The 23,255-nt window shown below is 37.6% G+C and overlaps 1 protein-coding gene across 1 annotated transcript; it reads right to left on the bottom strand.

The window, feature by feature from the left end:
• Window positions 1-802: 802 nt before the first annotated feature.
• TRIM42 (tripartite motif containing 42) lies at window positions 803-9,330 on the bottom strand. Its single transcript, XM_075157691.1, has 5 exons — window positions 8,975-9,330; window positions 6,240-6,943; window positions 4,749-5,566; window positions 3,817-4,044; window positions 803-892 (listed from the first exon to the last, which is right to left on the bottom strand). The coding sequence occupies exons 1-5, from the start codon at window positions 9,328-9,330 to the stop codon at window positions 803-805; spliced, it is 2,196 nt and encodes a 731-aa protein (XP_075013792.1).
• Between the last annotated feature and the right edge of the window lie 13,925 nt (window positions 9,331-23,255).

Below are 23,255 nucleotides of genomic sequence, written 5' to 3'. Positions count from 1 at the left end.
CTGGTTGGTATGGCTGAAGTGAAAGAAAGGAACCATCCAAGATCATCCCTGCATAGAGACGGGATTACTTATTACTCTTGATTATTTCAACACAGTAACTTGCTGTGGATCTAGTAACTCCTGTTCAGCCGGTCAGAGATGTTGTGACTTCTGATTTTACTTGCAGCTGCTTTCAACAAATTGATACTCTGCAACTCACAGGTGACCTTCACAACAGTCAAGTAAACGTAACCATTGTTAAGTAAGTGCTTAAGGAGATAAAATTTTGTCTGTCCTCATTCTTGTGCTTCGTGTCCTGCCTGTTGCCAGTGTCCTATGTGTGTATGCTCGTGGTACTTCAGCTGAGTGAGGCTGAGACCAAAACTGTATATGTACAGAGTAACTTATTCTGCGCTTTAAAAATATGCGAAGTGTGACATAGGCTCCTGCAGCTCTTTATGGACTGGTATTGAATGGTCTCATAGGGAACAGTAATCGGAAGTTTAGCTTACAATGCAAATATGTCATTTATTTCCTTTGAAGCTGCAAAGGTCCCTCAAGTATAATGGGTTTTATACTATATTTTTATGCATGGCATAGCATTTTCCTTAGGTCTCGGTGCTACATCTGGAAAAAGAAAAGCTAATGAAAAGGCAGGGTTTTTTAATTATTATTATTTGCCAGAAAACAATAATAGTCTGAAGAGCTCGCTGTTAGATCTCTGGCTGCTAACTTCAGTGGAAAATGGGATATTGCATAACAAAGCATACACATTTTCCAGTTTTTCGAGAAAAGAAAAAGAATCCCTGGTTTCATTCTGTGTCTAGCTATTTGGTGTATGCAGAGCACCCTGAATACTCTTCTGCTTCTCCCACCTGTCTTCAATTTTCCCATATTCATCTGAAGTGATTATCTACAAGTAGAAAACAAGAATGGATTAAAGTACAGAAGAGGTACATGTATTTATTATTTTGGGGATAGGATTTAATTAGTGTCTGTTTTCAAAAGAACTTACCAATTACAGATGTATTTTCAAAGCAGTCAGACTGTCTTATCTATGTTAAACTTTGGAAATACTAAGTACTTATTGTGAAGGCAAAATGGAAATTGAGCTCTTTAAAAAAAACTTACATTGAAGGCAAGCAATTGCCTGGTGGCAAACATTACAGTGATATATAGCCATTAGGTTCTGGCAGCTGGTCATTTAGGGAAAGAGTTTCAGATATGATCACAGGATTTAGAAGCCCACATCCTATTAAAAGTCGTTTTGCATTTGGCTTCCAAGGTAATTTTGAAAAATCTTCCAAAGGTTTAATTGACAAGAGTATGATGAAAAGTAACAAAACCAGCATTAGAATTATCACTGTTTCTGTGGTTGAAAGTCTCAAGAGACAAGTTAAGGAACACAAAGTCTGTTGGCATTTGTGGCAAGCCACTGTGAACAGCTGCAGGCTACTGCTGTCATTGAGAAGAAGGGGTGGGGGAGCACCTCTTCCAAGAGCGGTAGTACTGGCAGCAACTAGAGCAAGGATTGCAGAATTCCAGCTTTTTCCCTTCCTGGCTTTCTAACTGCATCCTTAGTGATTCTTATTCCTCCTCCCATGGTAGACGCAGCCAAATCCTTTATCTCTGGGGCAACAAATTTTTGCCTACCCTGTTGAAAGTCTCCAGGGAACTGGAGGATTCCTTGTCACTTTCCTTGTGGTACAGTTTTGCATGGTTTGCTTAGGGCTGTTTAATACAGCAGTTGACAAGGCAGCCTTCAGTTTCTGTCATTCATCCAGGATCTTCCACAACCTCAACGCATACTCAAAAATATCCCCTATATTGTTCATTCCCTTACTCAGGGTAGTGCAGTGTAGTTCCTTCAATTGACTTTCAAATTAGGATCCAGTTGCCAAAATCATGAACATCTTTTGCCAGTTTAGATGTTCAAGAGTAACCTGCCTTCTTCCTAGTTGCTGCTCTAGAAGTGCATCTTCCAAGTCTTGTGTCATCTGTCAGCCCTGTGCAGATATGTTAGATACCTTTGGGCACTTTCTGAGGCATTAGGAGCCTATATTGAGTCAACTGTATTGAACTCTTCTTGGGCAAAGAGATCATGCCATCTGAACAGCTTCTATGATCACGTAACAACGATATAGTGGTACTTCCATGGTGTGTCACACACTGACAAATGGGTGAAATTGAGGAAGCTGTGATTCAGCTGTAAGCCAACAATCATGCTATTGGGCTAAGAAGAGAGAAGTTCCCTTACTACTAAAAGCACAGAGACTACAGTTTTCTGGTTTGCTTATGAGGGCTGCATACAGACTTGGGAAATCTGCTTGTAATGTTAAATAACACCCTGTGGTTGAATAACCTTTTTGTGGGACTTGATATTTCAGGGTATCAGTGGCATGGCACCAGCTTTAGTTCAAAGAATGAAATAGTACCTGCTGTCTAACAAAACTTTCTGTCACTTTCCTCCTCTTCATAGCTTGGTGCCTGGGCTCCTGTGACCTGTCACAGCCATCACAGTTACATTCCCTCACAGACTTGGTAACTGTTACACATGAAGAATGCTCTGACTAAATCCCCTACTTAAAATCCAATGCCATATTTTCTTTTAAACAAAGTCTTTCCAAGCTTTCTGTGTAGTGTAACTGGTAAAGTAAAATAGTCTGATACTATGCAAAAGGAACAGAGGCAGTTATTTTTTAAAAGAAGATTTATAAAAGTCTGTCATAGCTGCTGTCTCATTTTCATTTGCTATGAAACTCTTTACTTCTGTAAATTACAGCAGATGTTAAGTGAGTTTGTTTCTCTGGAATATTAATATGACTGTGCTGCATGCAGAAAGAACAATTTTTGGAAGAAAAATCAATATAGCATTCCAACGTGTTAGACAAAAAAAGAAACTACTGTGCTCAATATTTTAAGTTATAAGAAGTGGAGCAGTCCAGGAAGGTGTCATTTGTCATTAAAACTCGTGAAGTGAGTGGGATGTCTGAATGCTGTTTCAAAGTTAAGACTTTTACTCTCGAAATGTGACAAAGGACAAGAGGCCTGGAAAGGGACAGCACTTGGTGCAACTGATAATAGGAAAAGGCTGTGAAATGCGGTTGGAATCAGAGAATAACACCTACCCTTTTCATGGAAGCCATCTGCACTGCAGCTTCTCAATACACCCTTTACTGAAAATTTATCAAGGAGAAAGCATGAATCAAGTACATACTTTTTCAGCAAGGCATGAAAAACTAAAGGTGGCTTCAGCAAGAGATTTGAGATACCTAAAGGGTGTTAAAGTAAATTCATTAAATGTTTTAACTGCTGACACCTTTTTGAATACCTTCCTACTCCTTTTAAATTTATCTTTGCAACACTTTTCCTCCTCTTCTAAAGCCACAGTAAAGGAGACTCATGTCCAAAAGTGTTAAAGAATATTCTTAATTTTCTCTGTTTCCTCTCTTTTAATGATTGCTGCCTTTTTCTAGCATGAAAGCTTTTGGATCTGACTCTTCATAATCTTACTCTTTGTGTTCAGAGAGATTAGTGCAAAGGCAGTCTCAGTCCTGAAATAATACGAATTACAATGACTTGCCTGATGTAATCATGACACAGCATCCCTGCTAGAAAAAATGAGAAACTTTCTATGTAGGTCAAGCAGTTGCAAACTAAGCTAGAAAGAACAACATATGGAAAAATCCAGTGTAACTATTAGTATCACTTACCTAGATAAGTGAATAGCAATATTCCGTTTAAGCAGTCTTCCTCATAAATAGATGGGGTAAAAAAGAATTGTGGAGGCAAGAAAGTTAAGGCAACTTTATGAAGTATAGGAAGAATCTACAATACCTTACAGATCTCACTCCATTCTCCTCGACCACTTGCATTGACAGCACGGACTTTAAAAAGATATTCTGTATTTGGGTCCAGATTATGTATCTCAAGGTTCTGCTGCTGTATTTTGCTTAGCTGGCCAGCTAGTTGTGTCTGGACAATGTTATCAGGACCAATACCAGCAACTTCATAAAACTCTACCTCAAAGAAATCCACATCTTCTGTGGGCCAAGTCCAATAAATCTGTGAAGAGACAAAAATCTGTAGTACACAATTAAGTACTCTTTATTTTTGCTCATTTTCATTTTTGCTTTTTTGGAAGGCCGCTGCTTGGCAGATTTTACTTTTGAAATGCCAATGCAGCTGAAATTCCAACCATAGCATGAAATATATGTGGAAGATATGCAGTTTGTGGTCTTGGAAAATGCTAAGCTTCCTCCTGGGAATTTCATAGTACCCTCTTCTAACACACTAAAAGTAATGCAGGCTGACAGTAGTCAGCACTTTGCAACATGCACTTGGGATCTTATGCAACTGGCATCCTGATCTTGTTAGCATCTATGAAATGTATATTGAGGAAAATTACATGGATATGATGTCGTCACATTGAAGGCTAAGACCAGGATCACATTATTTGATCTGACATACAGATATTTAAATACAAACATGGTACATCTATTTCTTTCTGCATTGGACCTTTCCATGTAACATATTTATATCACATATGTGATAATATAACAACCCTATTCACTACAGTAGGAACATGATATGATTCAATTTATGCTTCAGTTTACCTCAAAAGGCGCATTTGAAATTTGTCTCCTACAAATAAAGTATTTGAACTGATATCGTAGTCTTATTTACTCAAACTCATTGGGTTCAGACTCTATAACAGCCTGAATATATAATGGTCTTTTGGACATATTTAGAATTTATTAATGTCTTACTTTGGCAGACCTTGCGTAAACAACACTCTGGTATATAACAACAGGTCCTGGGACTGGGACTGATTCATTGTCTACAGGTTCTGGACTTGAAAAGTTAACAATCTGATATTTTCTTTCTTGTCTTGGAGTTTCACAAGCTGTATTCCGGTACACACACACTTCATTACTCTGTGTAGGATGATGGGGAGGTGTAGAGGTTGGTCTTCTGACAGTGTCTTTAGACAGCACTAAATCAAACAAGGAATTTAAAGATGGGCTTCGGAACAATGTTGCTTGCTTGGATTCATGAGTACTTGAAACATGCCTTGGAACCATTATCTCTGGGTTAAAAGAATAGGGATATTTTTCTGCTTTACTTTCTGACTGCTTTATTCCGCTAAGGGATGGGACAAGTCCCTGTAAAACGGAGAAAAGTTCATCAAAGTTGAGTTGAAGTTTTCTTAAGGGATCTTCTCTTAGACGTGGACTAGGTTGGAAAATGGAAGGAACTGCATTTTCTATTTCTTTCACTAAGCAGTGTGCAGATTGCAGAAACACAACTTGGTTTTCCTCCTTAAGAGCCTCTTTAGAGTATTGAATAAGGCCATCCATATATGATAGCTGACTGGATGTATAGTTTACGTATTCTGAAATTTCTTTCTGTTTTTTAAGTTCAATGTTTTCAAGCAATTCCAACATCTCCTTTTCTTGTTCATGAAGAACCATACGTAATTTTAAGAATCCATTTCTGATCTCCTTCCTTTTGGTGTCCTTATAGGTCTTGAAATTGTTTTTTAACAGGATAATTTCTGTTAGATCATTATCAACTCCTTGGCGTACTGTAAAAAAAAAAAAATAGCAGGTCAGTAGTTCCAAATTCATATTAAAATGTAGTCGTTACAAGAGGCAGAATGATAGATTTTAGCTTAAAAAAAAATCAGGTTTGGTAGAACTTGGAACAAGAATAATGATTCTGGTATTTTTCTCCCATCTTTGTTGCTGGTAAGGCCTGAAGGAAGTTGTTTGGATTAAAATGTTCACATTTGGGTGTATAAAATTTGGCAGTTAATTGCTACTTTATTATTATTTCCTCACTCACTCAAATTTATCTCCCCCAAAATGGGCTTGATAATTTTTATTTCATTACATGGGAAATCCTGAAGCTTAATTTATTTTAGCTCTATATTATCTTTGAAAATTCACTATGCCAGTATGAAGTTAAAATAATGGCAGCAAATGCGCCTGCATAGCCCACATTATGTCTGTGGCTGACAGTACATTCCTCTGATGGCTGTTATGTGAAGGTGCGATTAACTCTTCTGACACTAAAAATTGTGAACTGTGAAGGAACAGAACATTATGGGTTTGTTCCTTTGGTGTTTCTACAGGGGGAACACACCACCTTTCTGACTCTTGTGCTGTGCAGAGAATTAATATAGCTTGTCAACCATATGTTCAAGTTTCTTTCCCGAGGAGGCATGGGGAAGTGTGAGAAGCAGCAGAAATACAAACCTTTTCTAAATTTTGCAATTGTATCAAAGAGGGAAGCAGACTCTCTCGAACATGCAACTGCCAAGGGAATAGTCTCATGATCATTGTGCAGTGTGTTCTTGCAGAACTCACAGATCAGTTCATGGTCATCCAGACAGTATTCAGAGAGGTTTGAGTTGCTGTGCAGTAAGCAGCGCCACTGTTCATGATCTTCTTGATGTGCTTTGGTGAAAATGTGGTTTTGAGCACCATTCTCACTATGATTTAAATGCAGACATTCTTTACAATAATTAATTCCACATGTTCTACATCTTTTGGTTGCCGCTCTTCTCTCCCTGCAAGTTTCGCAGTAGACTGGTCTTTCACTATGGTCATATCTCCACTTCAGAAAGTCATGTCTGCGCATGTATTTCTTGGCTAGTTTTGCCCTGAGATAATTCTTCCTCAGCTGAATTTTATTTGTGTAGGGGAGGCAGTGTGCTTTGCTACACACTGGGCATATGATGATATAAAAGTCTTCAGTTACTTCAGCTTTGGTCTTGCTTTTAGTTATACACTTCTCACAAATGCAGTGACTGCATGGCAGCATAAGTGGTTGGAGAAACAATTGCTTACACAGTGGACAGATAAGCTGGTCATAGAAAGCGTGGCTGGAGACATTCCTTTCTGGTGTAATGACAGATGCATTATTCCTAGTTCTAAATCTTGACATGAAATCTTTTGACCTAAATAAAATTGGAAAAAAAAAAAAAACAACCCCAAGAACTCAAGCAAAAATATCTGAATATTAGGGTACCATCTAAGACACAAAATTATAACATAAACAGTTCTGCTTTGCATACCAACCATCCTTTTATTCTGACTGGGTATTTTATTTAAACAATTGGGTTATCACTATCAAGAATCCATATTTTTTTTCTTTTCTTTTTCATAATTATTTCACTGTATGTTGAATACTGTTGCCAACAACAACAATAAACAGAGATCTCAGTCACTGTAGATCTGTATGAATTTGTTGAGTTATTGCTGGTGGCCAAACGAAAAGAAGAATGCAGTTTTGTTTAGTACAAAATGAAATGTATTTTGTCTCCTTTTCTTGTTTGATTATTTTTCAAAATGGAAACAACAAATAACTAGAGTGAAGAAAAATATTTTGTGCAATTCAGATGAAACCCTTTATTTTGTTTCAGAGGATATTAAATGCTTTCTTTTACAACTTTGATAATATTTTTAGAGTATTTTCTTTTTAATGAAAACTTAAGAGAATAAATGTCAAAATGCTTTTCTTTTGCATTTTCAAGATGGACTATTTCCTCAAAAAAGTAGCACAACTGTTTCACCATTTCCAAAAAAGTATTGAAGACATTTCTGCTTAACCTAATAACACACATTTACATATGATCATCCTAATTTTTAGTCATTTAGGAAATAACTCACCTCTGAATTATTTCTGATTTCTAGAATGAATTAAGTTTATTCTTAGTGTTAGTAACAGCCTTATTATCATTGATTCTTTATATTAATTGCAAAGACTTTCAAATGGGGATTTTTTAAAGGATTATTATTATTTTATTTTAGAAGAGGACTGATTTTCAGGATGTGCTAATCCCTGTTCTCTTCAAATCTTGATAGTCCTAACCTGCCTCTTAGTCTGTGGACATTATCCTTTTAAAAATACAATATTAATTTTATAATGCCTCCTTGAATATTTTCCATAGCCTTGACATGAGCATGATTATTCAGGATGGACACTTGGTTCTAGGCCTCTACAGTCTGGTCCTCTGCTGTGCTTCTCTTTAGCATCCATGTTGTTATTGCTTTCCTTTCCACCTTCTCTCCCCAAATGTTCAGCCATGCTATCTGTTTTTTCTGCCACTCAAAACAACAGTAAAAAACTCTAATAAACTAAAGAGAATAGAATCTTCTGTGGTTATGAGGATTCCTTCTGGTCTTCAAAGTTTTACCTAGGTAGGAATTAACCATGCATTTCCAGAGGTCCTGTCAATTCCTCTCGGATTGGTACTATTCTAGTCTGGAGTTCTTCTGATAACTTCGTTTGTGCCCTCCCCTTTCTGCCCCCCCGCGCCCCCACCCTGTCCTGTACCTTTTTGTGAGTGCTCTTTGGTGTAGCATATAGTTAATAATCAGGCCCTTTCCTTCTGGTTTCCAGTTTTATCTTCTAAGACTGTTACTATGCCTTCTTTCCATTCTCTGTGTCACATTTCTTGAGCCTTTATAATTATTTGTCTCCTTTTTGTCTTATTCTGAATATAACTGCTTCCTTCCAGTTAACAGCAGTTTTACCACTCTTTGTGTTACTCCAATTTTCCCTGTATCCTTGCCTGCAGCCTCCTTGCTACAAACACATTTCTGTTTTCCTCCTTGTTTTGATGTTCTCTGTATGTCTTCCTTCTTGTCTCTACATAGGTTTTTACACTGTGAGAATGTATAAGCATGTATTAGCCATTCATGGATTTTGTCTGATCACAAAATGTATCACAAGATAATAATTACAAGTGCAGTGATGTTCTGGAGTAGTCTTTGCCCCAGTCAGAGTAATGAGCATAAGATTTCACTAATGTCAAGATAAAACTACTTTTTCTGTTTCTCAGAAGAATGATAGCCTGTGATTATTTGAAAAAGCTCCAACATGCCAACAGATTGTATGTTTCCAAATGCAACACATCCATTAAGACATAACGTAAATTAGAAAAACAAAACCCCAAGAAATTTTAAGAGCCCTTAACTTCACTTACTGAACAGCTCCTGGTGTTCTTGACTGATGTGGTTCATCAACAGAGCCTCTGTAGCACTTGCTTTCATAATACTGACATGCCAAATTATCTCCACCGCAGCAGCAGCATTTGCAGTCTGGGTCATTTGAACAAGAGCAGCAGCACCACCAGCAATTTGCGTGCTCTGCACATGAGCAGTGGCAGCACTGGCAAGGCTTGTCTTCTTCGTACGGACATGGGAAACAGCTGCAGTTCTGCTCACTGGTAAACAAGAAGCGCCAACACAAGCAGCATTTTTTCTTTCTGCTGTGGCAAGTCAGGTAACAGCAGTTTGAGTAGCATGGCCAGATCGAACAGGGATGCCCATTTTCATCCATCCCTCTGTCAGATACTTGGAAAAAAGTTCATTGATCCTTTCAGCTTCTCTGCACACCACAGCAACTGAGCTCCAAAAAGACACGAGCTCTGACTGTTGGGTCAAGCTCTGTGCTGTGGCAATGCACTTCATTCTAATCGGAAAGTGATGTCACAGTGAGATATTCAAATAAGGACACAGGCAGAATTTTATGCACAGGTACCTGATATAGTGATTACATCATCTATACATCACGATAACTATAATTGTTTTTCCTGAATTCTTGAAAACATTTATCTCACTCTTCATTAATTGCATGGGGAGTTTATACACTTGGATTAGATACCTTAAGACCACTATTTCGTTAGGACCGCACATCCCATAGGCATTTTGTTGGCTCAGCTGGGTGCTGTAAGCAAACCACCTGAATCAGGCCCTAACGAGCGATAGTGAGAGGTTTCTCATCAGGCCTCTATAAGACTTGAAGCATAACTAGCACACATGAAAGAACCTTACACTTGAGATGCATCTTGAAGCATATCCTTGTAACCATCTTAATTAAGCCCTTGTCTACCGCTGTTTATGCTCTTGAACAATGTATGGCATTCATTCCTCCAAGGCCTGAAGAAAAGAACTAGATTTGGATCATAGGTTCAGTGATATTGCTCATTTGCTGTGGGCCTGCCTCTTTTCCCACTGAGTCCAAGTGTGTTTCTTGCCCTCCCTTAAGCTGGCCACTCTCCTATAAATGCAACATCAGACATATTATTTCTGTTATTCTTTAGTTACTTTGTATTAGGCACCTTTTTCTTCATTTAGTTGATTTATTCCAAGATTTATATAGCATTTTTTACATATTTATAGATATAATGACTTTAAATAAAAATGAAATTCGTGTAAACAATACATGAGCTTCTCAACATTGTATGCTTAGTATAGCGCTTATATGTAAGCAGTTGGACTCAATGATCTTAAAGATCTTTTCCAACCTAAATGATCCTCTGATTCTAAAAAAGGAAATCTACCGTCTGAGAGTTACCTGCAACTGACATCTGAAACAGCTTATTCTTTTACTTGGAACTGTAAAGGACAGTGATATCTATATGGTACATATTCAAGAATACTGACTTTTAATGTTGGCTTCTGTACTGTAAGTAACTAAATTTTTACAAAATTTAGCAATTCAACTTGTGTTAATGGGTTAATGTATAATTGGGAGTTACTAAGATAGGTCTTGAAATAGTTTATTGTAACAGCTCCTTTGAGCCTATTTGCTCAAAGTCTGTTCTACCTAGAGAAATTTTAATTCGCTGGTCCAGAGCCCTACAGACCATAATGGCTGTGTCATTATGTGTAACCATTTACATGATGGGCTATAAAAGGTTCTTTGGAATGGTTATAGCCTATTGTGTCAATTGGATTTTCATGCATAAGTACTAGATCTGTGTGTTGAATGGCCTTTAATGGATGTTATTTATTCCATTTGTCTTTCCAGTTTAATCAATGGTAATGCTTTTTTTATTGTGCATATTTAATTTGGGATATTGAAAGGCTTTTGAATTCAATCATTAGAAAAAAATGTATCTTGTGATGCTTGTCTGCTTTTCTTTTGCAAAACATTCCTGAATACATGTGGGGTTTTTTGAGGAAGAAAAGGTGGGGGAGTAAGGAAAGAAACAAAAAGTATGTCGTGTGCCACGTGCTGATACCTGGACACTCTTTTCCATTTTGACATAATACAGAGGTTAATAGCAACTTGTGCATATATCATTCTCAGCAGCACATTTCTTTTTCTTGGTTTCTCTGTGAATTGTATTTTTCCACTGAGTCTTGGGCAACTTTGTCTTCTGCTCCATATAATTCCCATAACTTATTTCCTGCTATCTTTAGTGCTCTGTTTTTTACTTTACAAAACTGCTTTCGTCGACAGCCTCATTCCTGTGCTGCTCCCAGTATAGGTGGCCCGCTCTGTAACGCCCTGTAGGCATGCAGCCAGTTCTAAGGTGGTCCCATTTCATTAATATGTTTATCTCTCTTAGGATGGGGAAGGAATGACCCTTCCTATAAAACCATGTAGTCCAGCAGGATTCACTGTCTAAAGGAAAGTAGTTCTTTCAATAAATTGCAGTGATTTAAGAGATCACTGACTGCAGCACATAGAAATGTCTGGTTTGGGGGGAGGGTTTATAATGAAATATGAGAAGCCTGACATGGTATAACCCAAAACTGATACATTCACAACTGAGAATTGCTTCTGAAAACATTATTTCTGGCTAGCTATGGCTTGCCCACAACAACTAGCAAGAGAAGGGAAAAAACATCACTGTCCTTTCTTCATAAGAAAAATCTCTCTTTCTAGCTCTTTATTTTTACCCATGGATAAAGAAATGGAAGAAAAATGATAATAAATTTTCTTTTACCACTTTTTGCTTATAGATACAAGACAGTATAATCTGATTTATTTATGTAGTCACTCCCTTGACTAGGTAATACTAATGTACATTCAAAGTCTCTTTGACTTCAGAATTATTTCTAAATACTATACACTGCAAAAATTACAACTGTTATGATTGACTGGGAATGAGAAATATTGTATTTGGGGAGTATATTATTTGAGCCAGGGGGAAAACTAGTAGCAGAAAATGCCAAAGGAAAGGACTCACTAACGATGTTTTGTGTACTTCTTCATTAAAAAACTTAACTGAGATCACATAGTAACACAATTAGTACCAGAAATATATAGCTAAGAACTGTTTAGAATTAAAAAAAAAAAAAAAAAAGAGAAAGCTATATCACCCTTAAATAAACCTAATATTTTCAAAGTATCAAGGCCTAATAAAATTCACCCAATGAATATCTGAAATATTCAGTGGTTTTAGGAGTTCTTTTTTGAGAACACATGAAAGATGTTGGAGAAGTTACTGGACTAGATGAAATTTAAGATTACACAATTTAGAAGAAAATCTAAGAAATCTCATTTGGATGAGACGCATTTCCCACAGAACAAGGGCTTTCTAGTGCTTGCGTGCCAGAGAAATCACAGCATTTCATGCCCCTTTGCACAGATCTCAAAGGTATTACATGAATCACTACAAAATGCTTTAGATCTATTTGTCATAGATATTAAGAAACTACAACAGCATACTGTTACTATGGGTCTGCATGCGTGGTCTTTCACAACCTATTTCCTATTCCTGCTGTGTGAAGCCTTGTTATGCATTAGTGTCACAATGCGAGACCTGTCATTTTTTGGAACAAATAAAAGTTTGGGCGTTTTACAGAATGATTGGAAATACCAGCTATGTATTATCTATCTCTGGCTGATTCCACTCCAGCCCTCGTGTGCTTCGTCCTCGTCCTGGTGGCTGCATGCATCTCCTCCACCTGATGTATTTTTGTTTGCTGGCTTGGCTCACTCTCAGTTCCTCTCACACCCCCTGTCTGGGTGCTTTTTCCTTAGGCTCTGACTTTTTGAGCTTGCTTGTTCCCAGAGTAAGGATGTTAATGTCCTTAAGGTGAGGTGTGTCTGTGCTGCTATTGAGGCTACAGAGAAGAAACTCAAATGTTTTAGCTTGAGCACTTCAGCTAAAGCAGTATTAGAACAAATGTAGCAGCTGCAAACCAACACATTTAAAATTTAAGGCCATACTATGTTAAAAGGTGTTGGACTGCATGTTAAGCAACTGTCTGTGGTTACAAACCAGCCAAACTTCTTTGAGTTTGTTTTAAAAAAATAGAGACTTTTTTCCTACTACAAAATTGTAAATGAATAGTACCAAGCTTGTTAATGCCAAATCTTTGTCCTGGTCTGTAGTGATTAGGTGAGTTTGCGATTAGGCACTTGCCCTCCTTCAGGCATGCTCCGTTGGTGTATCTGTTTTTCTGACCATAGTACCTAGCTTCAATCTCACTTTTTAGCCTATTTTTCATTCTTGTGTTGGTTCTTTGCTGGACATCCTGACTCCTCTCCTGATTAGCCTGGCTCTAAGCAGTAACGAGCTTATTAGGAGGTCCAGCTGAGCAGTGAAATATGTGTTAATAACTTGGCTCTGCTTAAAAGGAAAAAAATGAAAAAAAAAAATTCACTCTATCACTTACACTGCCTAGGGGAAGAGGGGAAAATACAAATGAAGTGGGCGGAGGTGAGAGAAAAGGCTTTATGGATTTAGGCAGTGGATAGCATAGGGAATTAAAGCTGTGGTAAGCAGAAGTTCCCTGCAATCAGGGAAGGAGTGAAGTTTCTCCTTCACCCCAGAAGTTTCTCCTTCTCCCCAGCTGAGAAGGTTTATAATATATGTAAAAGAAAAATAAAATAAGTACTTTTTAGAAGAACTTGTGAAGAGGAAAAAAAGGGCTTCTGGCAAGGAAAACAAGTGTAAACACTTCATCTTTAATTGAAATCAGTGCTTGCTGCTTATATACCCCTGCAGAGAGGATGGGGAATATGCCTGCCTACATGCACTGCAGAGGTGAAAAAGCTTCTTGAGCAAAGTTGCTTTGTTGTATCTAAGCTTGCACTTGAATTAGTGCTGGAACTATTGTGTCATGGACTGTTAACTTTCAGTTGTACTTTCAGATTTGCAACTCCTTGCTTTTTACTCTTCTTTATGCCCCTGTGCTTGCTGTATGCTTACCTCTTGTGGTGGGTTAACCCTGGCTGGACTTTAGGTGCCCACTAAGCTGCTCTATCACTCCCCTCCTCAGCTGGACAGGGGGGAAAAAATATAATGAAAGGCTCGTGGGTTGAGATAAGGACAGGGAGAGATCACTCAGCAGTTACTGTCACGGGCAAAACAGACTCGATGGGGGGAAATTAATTTAATTTATTACCAATCAAATCAGAGTAGGATAATGAGAAATAAAACCAAATCTTAAAACAACTTCTCCCCACTCCTGCTTTCTTCCCAGGCTCAACTTCACTCCTGATTTTCTCTACCTCTTCCCCACCAGCGGCGCAGGGGGACGGGGAATGGGGGTTGTGATCAATTCATCACATGTTCTCTCTGCCGCTCCTTCCTCCTCACACTCCTCCCCTGCTCTAGCATGGGGTACCTCCCACAGGAGACAGTCCTCCACAAACTTCTCCAACATGGGTCCTTCCCCCAGACTGTAGTTCTTCATGAACTGCTTCAGCGTGGGTCTTTTCCACGGCGTGCAGTCCTTCAGGAACAGACTGCTCCAGCATGGGTGTCCCATGGGTCCACAGGTCCTGCCAGGAGCCTGCTCCAGCATGGGCTCTCCATGGGGTCACAGCTTCCTTTGGGCATCCACTTGCTCTGCCATGGGGTCCTCCACGGGCTGCAGGTGGGTATCTGCTCCACCACTAACCTCCATGGACTGCAGTGGGACAGCCTGCCTCACCATGGTATTCACCACGGGCTGCAAGGGAATCTCTGCTCTGGTGCCTGGAGCACCTCCTCCCCCTCCTTCTTCACTGACCTTGGTGTCTGCAGAGTTGTTTTTCTCACATATTCTCATTCCTCTCTCCAGCTGCAATTGCTGTTGTTGTGCAGGCTTTTTTCCCCCTTCTTAAATATGTTATCACAGAGGTACTACCACCGTCACTGATGGGCTTGGGCTTGGGCTTGGCCTTGGCCAGCGGCAGGTCTATCTTGGAGACGGCTGGCCTTGGCTTTATTGGACTTCTAGCAGCTTCTCACAGAAGCCACCTCTGTAGCCCCCCCTGCTACCAAAACCTTGCCACGCAAACCCAATACACCCCTTCTATGAGAATATCAGAGAAAATTTTGTGTAATTGCATGAGGCTCATTTCTACCAGTTTTCTCATTAGTAGTAAGGTTAAGGATGCACAAGTCTGATGAATAGTATTTCTCACTGGAGATCCCACTTTTTACAGAGTAACAGACTGTTCCTTATGCTGTTTCTTCTGTTCCCAATTTAAGTTTTGGATATTTCTCTGTCTGGTGTTTTGGAAATGCATAGGACTCTCTTTACGTGTCCTATGTTCTACTTTACATAACACAATAGGAGAGAAGAAAGTTTTCCATTGTTGACAGTTTTTCATTCAATTATTTAACAGGGATTTAGAGAGTGAATGCTTCTGCCTAAATGCTCAGGTTGCTATACCAAGTATTTAAACTATTTTTTTTCCTAAAGTATTTTTATTATTGTATTACAGTAGGGGACCTAAATGCATCAGTGCTGTTGTAAGTGTACATGAAAACATGTAAAAGCACCATTTACAATCATGGGGTTTACAGTTGGAGGTAATTATAATGGAATTAATCTAATATGCTGTTTCATTGTTGGCTGCAGAAAATACTCTGTAATTACTAGCTAGTGTGCTCCATGTCTGTCTCAATACCTGATTCACAGACATCGTGGACCTTTCAGTTTGGTAGTGGTTGCTGTTGATTCTTGGGGATTTTAGCCTATGCCTCCTTCAAATAGGATACTATCATTCATGCTGTAGCAAGATAGTTTAGCATCAAGAAATAAAAACTTCCACCTGTTGGCACGTTCTAGGCACTATTTTATCAGAGCAAAATGGTACTTCAAGACACAGCAATGCTCACCAGTTTCATAGGATGGGATCTAAAAGCTGAACTGCCATCTCTTGGAAAACACTCAGAAGTATATAACAAAAAATTGAGCATGTTTTCTGAAAGATTTTTACTATGTATGCACATTACTTGGTGTAAATAAATGTAGTACACTTCCCATTTAAGAAACTTTATACAATGCATTCTCTTTTCTTCAAATTAATTTATAAGAATCTGCCGAAAGGTTTGCATGGTAAAGTTCAGTGTATTGTATATCTACAAGCAGTTCACTTGCAGCACGCACTACTTGTGGAAATACATAATGAGTCACTTAAGTCATAGCTTTTTTTCCCCCTCTCTTCTCTGTCTGAATGATAAGACTTTCCAATTAGGAAAATCAATCTGCAATGTTCTAAATAAACAAAAGTGACCAGTAGCATAGAGTCTGGCTTACACAGGAATCTGTTCTGATACAAAAGGAGGTATTTCTAAAATAACAGGTAAACCACAAACACTATACTCAATGATAATAACAGTATGTAAAAGAAATTTGCGTTTGACTCTGCATTTGGTTCTTGCATTTGAAGACCCATCATGACAGTTTTCCTGATTGCCACCATCTTCTCATTGAAATAACAATGCTAAAAGGTACGGCTTCTTAAATGTGTTGACTTATTAAGATTATGACAATGGGATGAATTTGGGTTTCATTTGATCTCAGTACTGTCTACAACATTTTACTATGACAGCAGTCTGCTCCAAAGCATGGTTATGACACTGAGAAGGAAGAACTGACAGAGAAAAACATATAACAGTATGAAATCCTTTTTAGTTTAAAAATAACTGTATCAAACAGTGAGAGAGATTAAGCTGTTATAAAGCTTCAGGAGTAGAAATAATAGTGTATAACTGAGGCATTTAAAGAAAGCGTACTGTAATAATAGTTGGATTATAAATCTACAAAATATTAAACAATGGTCAATGATTCCTCTATCTTCTTATGGTTAGCTGCCCAGTAGTTCAAAGTGAGCAATGGAAAAACAAACCACAGTTTGATATACGGCCCTCAATAAGTAACTTAACCTTGCTGTGCTGTAGATTTGATGCATAAATTTCTTTTAGGATATTGGTTGCAACACTTAGTTTTTAATACTTTAACCTCTCAAGATTCATAGGCCTCAGAAGGCTATACACATGCAAAGGGCTAGTTTAGTAAATTAAGTCATGAGATTTCCTTATGTTGAATCCTACCTTTTTTTTTTCTTTTTTTTTTGCCTTTTCTTTTTTTTTTTTTCCCCCTCTTTTTTTTTCTTTCTACTAAATGATGACTACTGGAAGCTGTTCCATTTAATTGAGGCACTGAACTCACCTTCAGTGAGATGCACATGTTGTTTTCCAGGGGTTCCCCACAGGAGGTTGCAGTGCTTTAGATGGTACTGGAGCAACCTGCGGTAGAGTAGTGATAGTGCAACGCAGGATGCTTTGCTTGAAGTAGTAGACTGAAACTTTAGGATGTCACAAATCTAGGTCTTTCTACATTGACTGTATGTATATTGGATATTGCTTGGCTAGCTTGATGTTTTCCTTTTTTTATTTAACAATCAGTCTCACAGAAGGCTGCATCTGATTATTTTGTTATTAATAATGGAAATGTGGCTCAATATTATACTGCAGTGTTTTGTAGCTTTACTTTATGCTCTTCAAGTGTCATACAAAATTATGTGGCTTCACATGTTTTTTTCCTGTAATCTTTCAATTTTTTTTACATAATCTCATTTTAAATAAGGAAAAAAAACACATAGGTTTGGACCCAGGCCAAGTTAAGGAGCTAAGTTTCATTCAGTGATATGTATCATACATCTCAGTTCCTTTCCATGACCAATATCAGACCTTTCTTTCCAGCAATGATGATTCTTCCTTTGTTTTTCACTTGTCTTCCTTCAGCTGGCTTTTCTTTCAATCAATTTTTATCTTGTTGCAATACAATTCTAACAAAGAATTTGGCTGATGAAATCTCAAAGGAGCAGAGTATGAAAGTTGGTATAAATAATTTTGTTTTAAAAAAAACAGGAAAAAAATGTAGGAAAAAAATGGCTCATTGCTCCCTATTGCTTGTGAACCTGCTTCTGTGTTCCTACACAAAGTAGCTGCTGGTCAACTTTTTTCATGTTCACTGGCTGATCTGAAAAAATCCATCAGCTAACAATAAATGAGTGGACACCAAGCAGGGGAAGATCAATAGCATGAAGTTCCCGTATGCTGCAGAGTACAATAGACAAGGAAAATCTGTCTGTTTTCCTGCTACATAGTGATGAATGCTGATGATTACCATGAATTGAAGAATTCAATCACTTTATATGCAAACCTGATATAAAACCGGGTATTCAGCTCTTTTGAGTAAGATGCAAACAGAAGAGTATGTTTTGATAGTCAGTTTCATCCCCACCACAGTTAGCCCTGGTCCGTAGAAGATAGTTTTCCTTCTGTATTTTCAGCTGGATTCTTTCCTCCCTGGTCTGTGAGCACTATAGCACTGTACATTGGAGATCTTTATTACTTAAAAATTACTCTGGTTTATTGCAGCTAGTTTTATTTTATTGAAGTCCTCCCTATCTTTCCTTGTATAACTTTACTTTTATTAGCTACAATGCTTTTGCTTTTGGGGGAAATAAAAGTTGTTGTACCTAACAGAAATAAATTCCTTATTAGTTATAACGGGAGTTGCTGCAAACTCCCCAGGGAGTGGGGGGAGCACAAAAGACATTTTGTGTTCAATGGGATAAGAATAGTTTTGGCATTAAAGCTGGTAAAATTGTGAGCCCTTTTTGTGCAGAGTGTACGGCACTTCTTTCTGTGTTAAGGGAGTGCTTGATTTGCTATTCACAAGTGATGGTGAGAAAATGTGATGTTGAATAAGGTAAGTTACTGCCCCAGAGTTGCAATTTGTGTGATACTAGAGCTTCACTAATTAGCAGATGTCAGATCAGGGTTTTATCTTAATTCTCATTTATTAGTATGTATTTATCCCTAGAAAGGAATTAACATAATTCTTCCTTTGCCCTAACCAGACTTATTTTTATTAAAATTGTCTTAATGAAGTGTCTTGAGCTTTGTGAGGAAAAAGGTTGCCTTTCCACATAAAAATGTAAATACTTTAAGAGTCATCCTTACAAGGAGGAACAGAAGGATGGAATATTCCTTCATCTAAATAACAACAGATGAAAAATCAGACCAATGTCAATCACATGCACATATCTTCATTTATTTGTAATAAGTCTTTCCTTGTCTTTCATTTTCTACTGTGGTTTCTCTTGAAAATTTGAAAGCAAAGTTTTTGCTACCACACTCAGAAAATTAATCGATTCCATGTAAAGAAATAACTGAGACACCAGTTACAATCATCTTTTTTCCTCGAGCAATCTGTTGGAGGCTTCAGACTATGATTACCATCTACTGAACTTACAAATGGGTAAATGTGATGATTTTTTTTCTTTTTTTTTAAAAACGTACCTTGAATAAAACTGGCAAGTTAACACCAGCTTTGCTTCTATTCTGCAGACCTGCTTCTTGGGTAACTTTGAACAGAAATTAATGGTTTCAATGGTATCTGCATATGTCAGTTGTTTATACTAGAGTGTTTCCCTTAAAAAGCTTAATTGGTATAAACAATCATTGTTTAAAGCAAAGAAGCTTGCCTGTTGTTTGTACAAGCTTGTTGTTCTCTACAAGTTTATGTAAAATAGGAAATACTGCATTCTGAACAGACAGCTGTGGGCCTCTGTCGTATTTCTGCTGGGGGAGTGGAATTCCTCTGAATTCCCAGTGAAATAAGTTGCAAGTTCAAATGAACCTGAGCTGAAGAGGTGCAGCTTTTGTGCTGCACATGGTGTTCCAGCCTGTTGTCTACTCTGAAATGCAACTGCCACTGTAAGGCAAGATATCAAAACGACTGAGCTACTCAAACTGCAATGGTTTGCAGTACATTCTACAGTCCACAACTTTTTTTTTTGTAAAACGCTTGACTGTACTGTGAATTGGAAATTGTGTTGCAGAGTCTGTAGAGAAGCAGTCAGAAACAGTGCTTTTAAAGCCTAGAATTATATAAGGTATATATTGTTCTGCTCACTGTGTAACTTCATTTGAAAAAACAAACAAACAAGCAAACAAAAAAACCCAACCCAAAAAACCCCAAACAAACCCATACAACAGTGTTTAAGATGGATATAATTTCCGAACAGCAAATTCTTTCCAAATTCTGATTCTAGCAAGTGCAGCATTGAATAGCACAGGCTAAAACCCATCAAGATAGCTGGGCAGCCACTAGCAAACTTATTTTCCATCTTATTGGTGTAATGTGAGAAACATAAAACAATCCTACTGCTATTTTATTTTCTTAAACATAGAGAGTAGCCAGAGACTTAACTGTGTAAGTCTCTTACAGAAATGTATGTATTACTCAGGAAAGGCAGACTGACTTGTTTTCTTTCTCAGTACAGTATATAGATGTGCTGCTGATTTCTGTGGAGTTACAGTTTAGACTCATTTTATGTTCTACTTCAGAAAGGTGTATGTGTCACTAATCCAGGACAAGTCTGTAATAAAGTCTAACACTTATTTTCCAGCTTTGTGTTAGGGGAAAAAAAAAGTAGTGAAATTAGGGGGCAGGCCTACCTACTACTTGGGGAAAAAAAGTAGTTAGCATATTGAAAATCTAATATTTTATTATTTGAAAAAAAAAATCTTTTTCTAGACTCCCTAAAAAGTAGTTGCCCTTAAGCTATTGGTAAAGCAGCATTTAAAATAAGTTCCTGACATCCTCAGGATGTGTTTCTGTCATTTGATCTCTGTTCAAGCTTGCAGAAAAAGAAAACAAAAAGAATTTTTAGAGCCTGAAGTATCTTTATGGAAACCCATGTTACGGAATAAAGCAAAATATGTTAATTCATATAGAACTGTAATGTTTGTATTAATACAGATCTTTAGTCTTAAACTGGGTTTAGTATTTTACTTTTGACGCATTTTTGCAAATAGATTTCGACACTTTCTGTTCATTAAAAGCATTTTGTCTCCAGAATACAAGATCATATGGCAGATAGAACTGAAGGTGAATCAAAACATATGGTTTCCTCTTAATTTCACATGAGAATACTGGTGTGCATAAAAGCTATGCCAGAAACATCAGTGAATTGTGATTTGATGAAAGTGAATCTGTTTGACAGGAGCTAATTTGCACAAAAAAGTTCTCATGAAGTTGCTATGATCAGGCCTCAACTCAGAATAAAAATGTGATCTTTATAGGACTGTGTATCTCAAATCCTTGACAGGAACATTCACTTTAGTAGTTGACACAGTTGATGAGACAGTTAAATCTGTTCACTATAAAAGCAAACAATGGAAGAGCGCTTGTCTTGGTAGTGTTTTCTTATTTTCACAGGCAATAAGAAACCAAGGAAATTGATTATTTAGAAATAGTATTTATCCCTGTAATTATGTTATCTTCAGACTGGGATCACAGTGGTTTGTTCTTCTTGGCACGTGGCTGACAAAAACTATTAACACATGGAAAAAGAAAGAAACTTAGGAGAATAACATTTTTCTACCACATTTAATGTGTTTTATCAGCACTCTAATCTTTCATGACTATAGTAGATGCTAATATGTTAAATGCTGGATTATGGGCCAGTCTTGTCAGCACCTAGAGCAAGAATATAAATGCATGTTCTTTGACTTAGCAAATCAATTTTAAAAATATTTGAGTTTTCCACTGGCTTTTGCATAATGCACTCTTTAGTTTGGAGCATGTGTTTGAAGAGTACTGCTGAATCAGCATAAGTGCTCGAGTGTGAGCTGTGGTGACGTTACCAGGCTTCTGTTAAGGTAGACTGCAGGTTGGACCTTGACTATTTGCGTCCACTCTGGGAAAACAGCTGCTTCCAAAACAGGTCTCCTTGGCCTTACTGAGATGTGGTTCTCCATCATATTTAAAACTTACTTCTTAAATTCTTAGTTGTCTGCCTTTTAGTTTACATAAGGCTGAGATAGTCTGTTTGGGGGCAGAAACTTTAACACAGGTTTGTATAGAGTGTGTAGCCTCTGGAACTGTCTGCCAACCAGGTATAGTCACTTTATCGTCCTGAAGTATGTGTACAAATACAAATGTTTGGAGAATGGCCCAAAATTGAATAGAGAAAGGGGAAAGCAAATACAAATTGAGAATTCATCCAATTCTCAATGGAATGAAACCAACAGACCATACTGTTTTCCTAAACTGTTATCAGACAACCTTATGAGGAGATAGAAGGCTATTCCTAGGGAACGTTTTAAAATCTGTCATTATTTCCAGTTCCATGAAGTAGTAAGTATTAGTTTGCCTGAATCCTCAACTTCCACATACAGTATCCTTACATCTACGTGTTTTCTCACTTTGTAGTTTTATAACAATGAATCATTATGTTTACCAAATAAGTTGCAGATCTCTCACGCTCTCTCAGCTTCTGTCTACAGTTTCGATTCCCTCTTCTGAACTCCTCTTTTGTGTTGCAATATTTCCATTTAATGTATTGTTACAAAATCTGATATTGCTTTATTCCACGTAAGAGAAAGCAGATGACCTTTCTTCTAAAGACACCAAATACTGCTTGTGTCAGACAGCTTACCACTTAGTCCCACTTTACAGTAGGATGTATCCTCTAAGGCAGTGTAAGCAACTGTGAAGCACAAAGCAATTTGTTTTGCATAAGTAGCTGTTATGAGTAATTGTTTGTACTACAAGAGAGTCTAGGGAGCCCAGGCATAGACTAGGACGTTGTATGAACCTGAAGCTAATTCACCACTGAAAGTAAGTGAATTTGGGTTGATAATGAATTGACAAAATCAAAGTTCTGAAGATCTAGCAAATAGAGTGAGTGGTAGCAGACTTATCCGATGTCATATTTCGTATTTATTCTTGATGAATCACTGCAACCTCTTTTCATTCAGAAGTTGTGCTAAATTTGCAAAGTTTGGGGATAGATCATGTGATTGATAAATCCTTGCTGGTGTAAAAACAAAAAATATCTTCCCCCAAAATACTATCCACACACTTCTTATATTACAATGCAAGAAAATGAGATTAGAAGGAAAGCTTACTTTGTTTTCAAGAATATTTTAACTTCTTATTTTGGCTGAAACTTACTTTTCTCAGTTTTTCTTAGGAAGATGCACAGAAAATTATTGTGAAAGCAAACTTAACAGTCTCTTTACATGTGTCTAGGCTGGACCAATTTTGCCAGTTTTGCTACTAACAGGAAGGTAGTACTTTTTCCAAAGAATTTATAGTCTAAATACAACTGAATAAACACTACAGGTGGTGGGCAAATGCAGTGGACCTCGAGAAAGCTATTTCTTTGATTCAGTGATGAGACTTTGTATTTCTGACACTTCTGATTCCCTGGCTCCTGAATGT

Source organism: Calonectris borealis, chromosome 9 (genome assembly GCF_964195595.1).
Source record: "Calonectris borealis chromosome 9, bCalBor7.hap1.2, whole genome shotgun sequence".
Lineage (NCBI taxonomy): Eukaryota > Metazoa > Chordata > Aves > Procellariiformes > Procellariidae > Calonectris > Calonectris borealis.
This window is presented reverse-complemented; position numbering and strand designations above follow the sequence as displayed.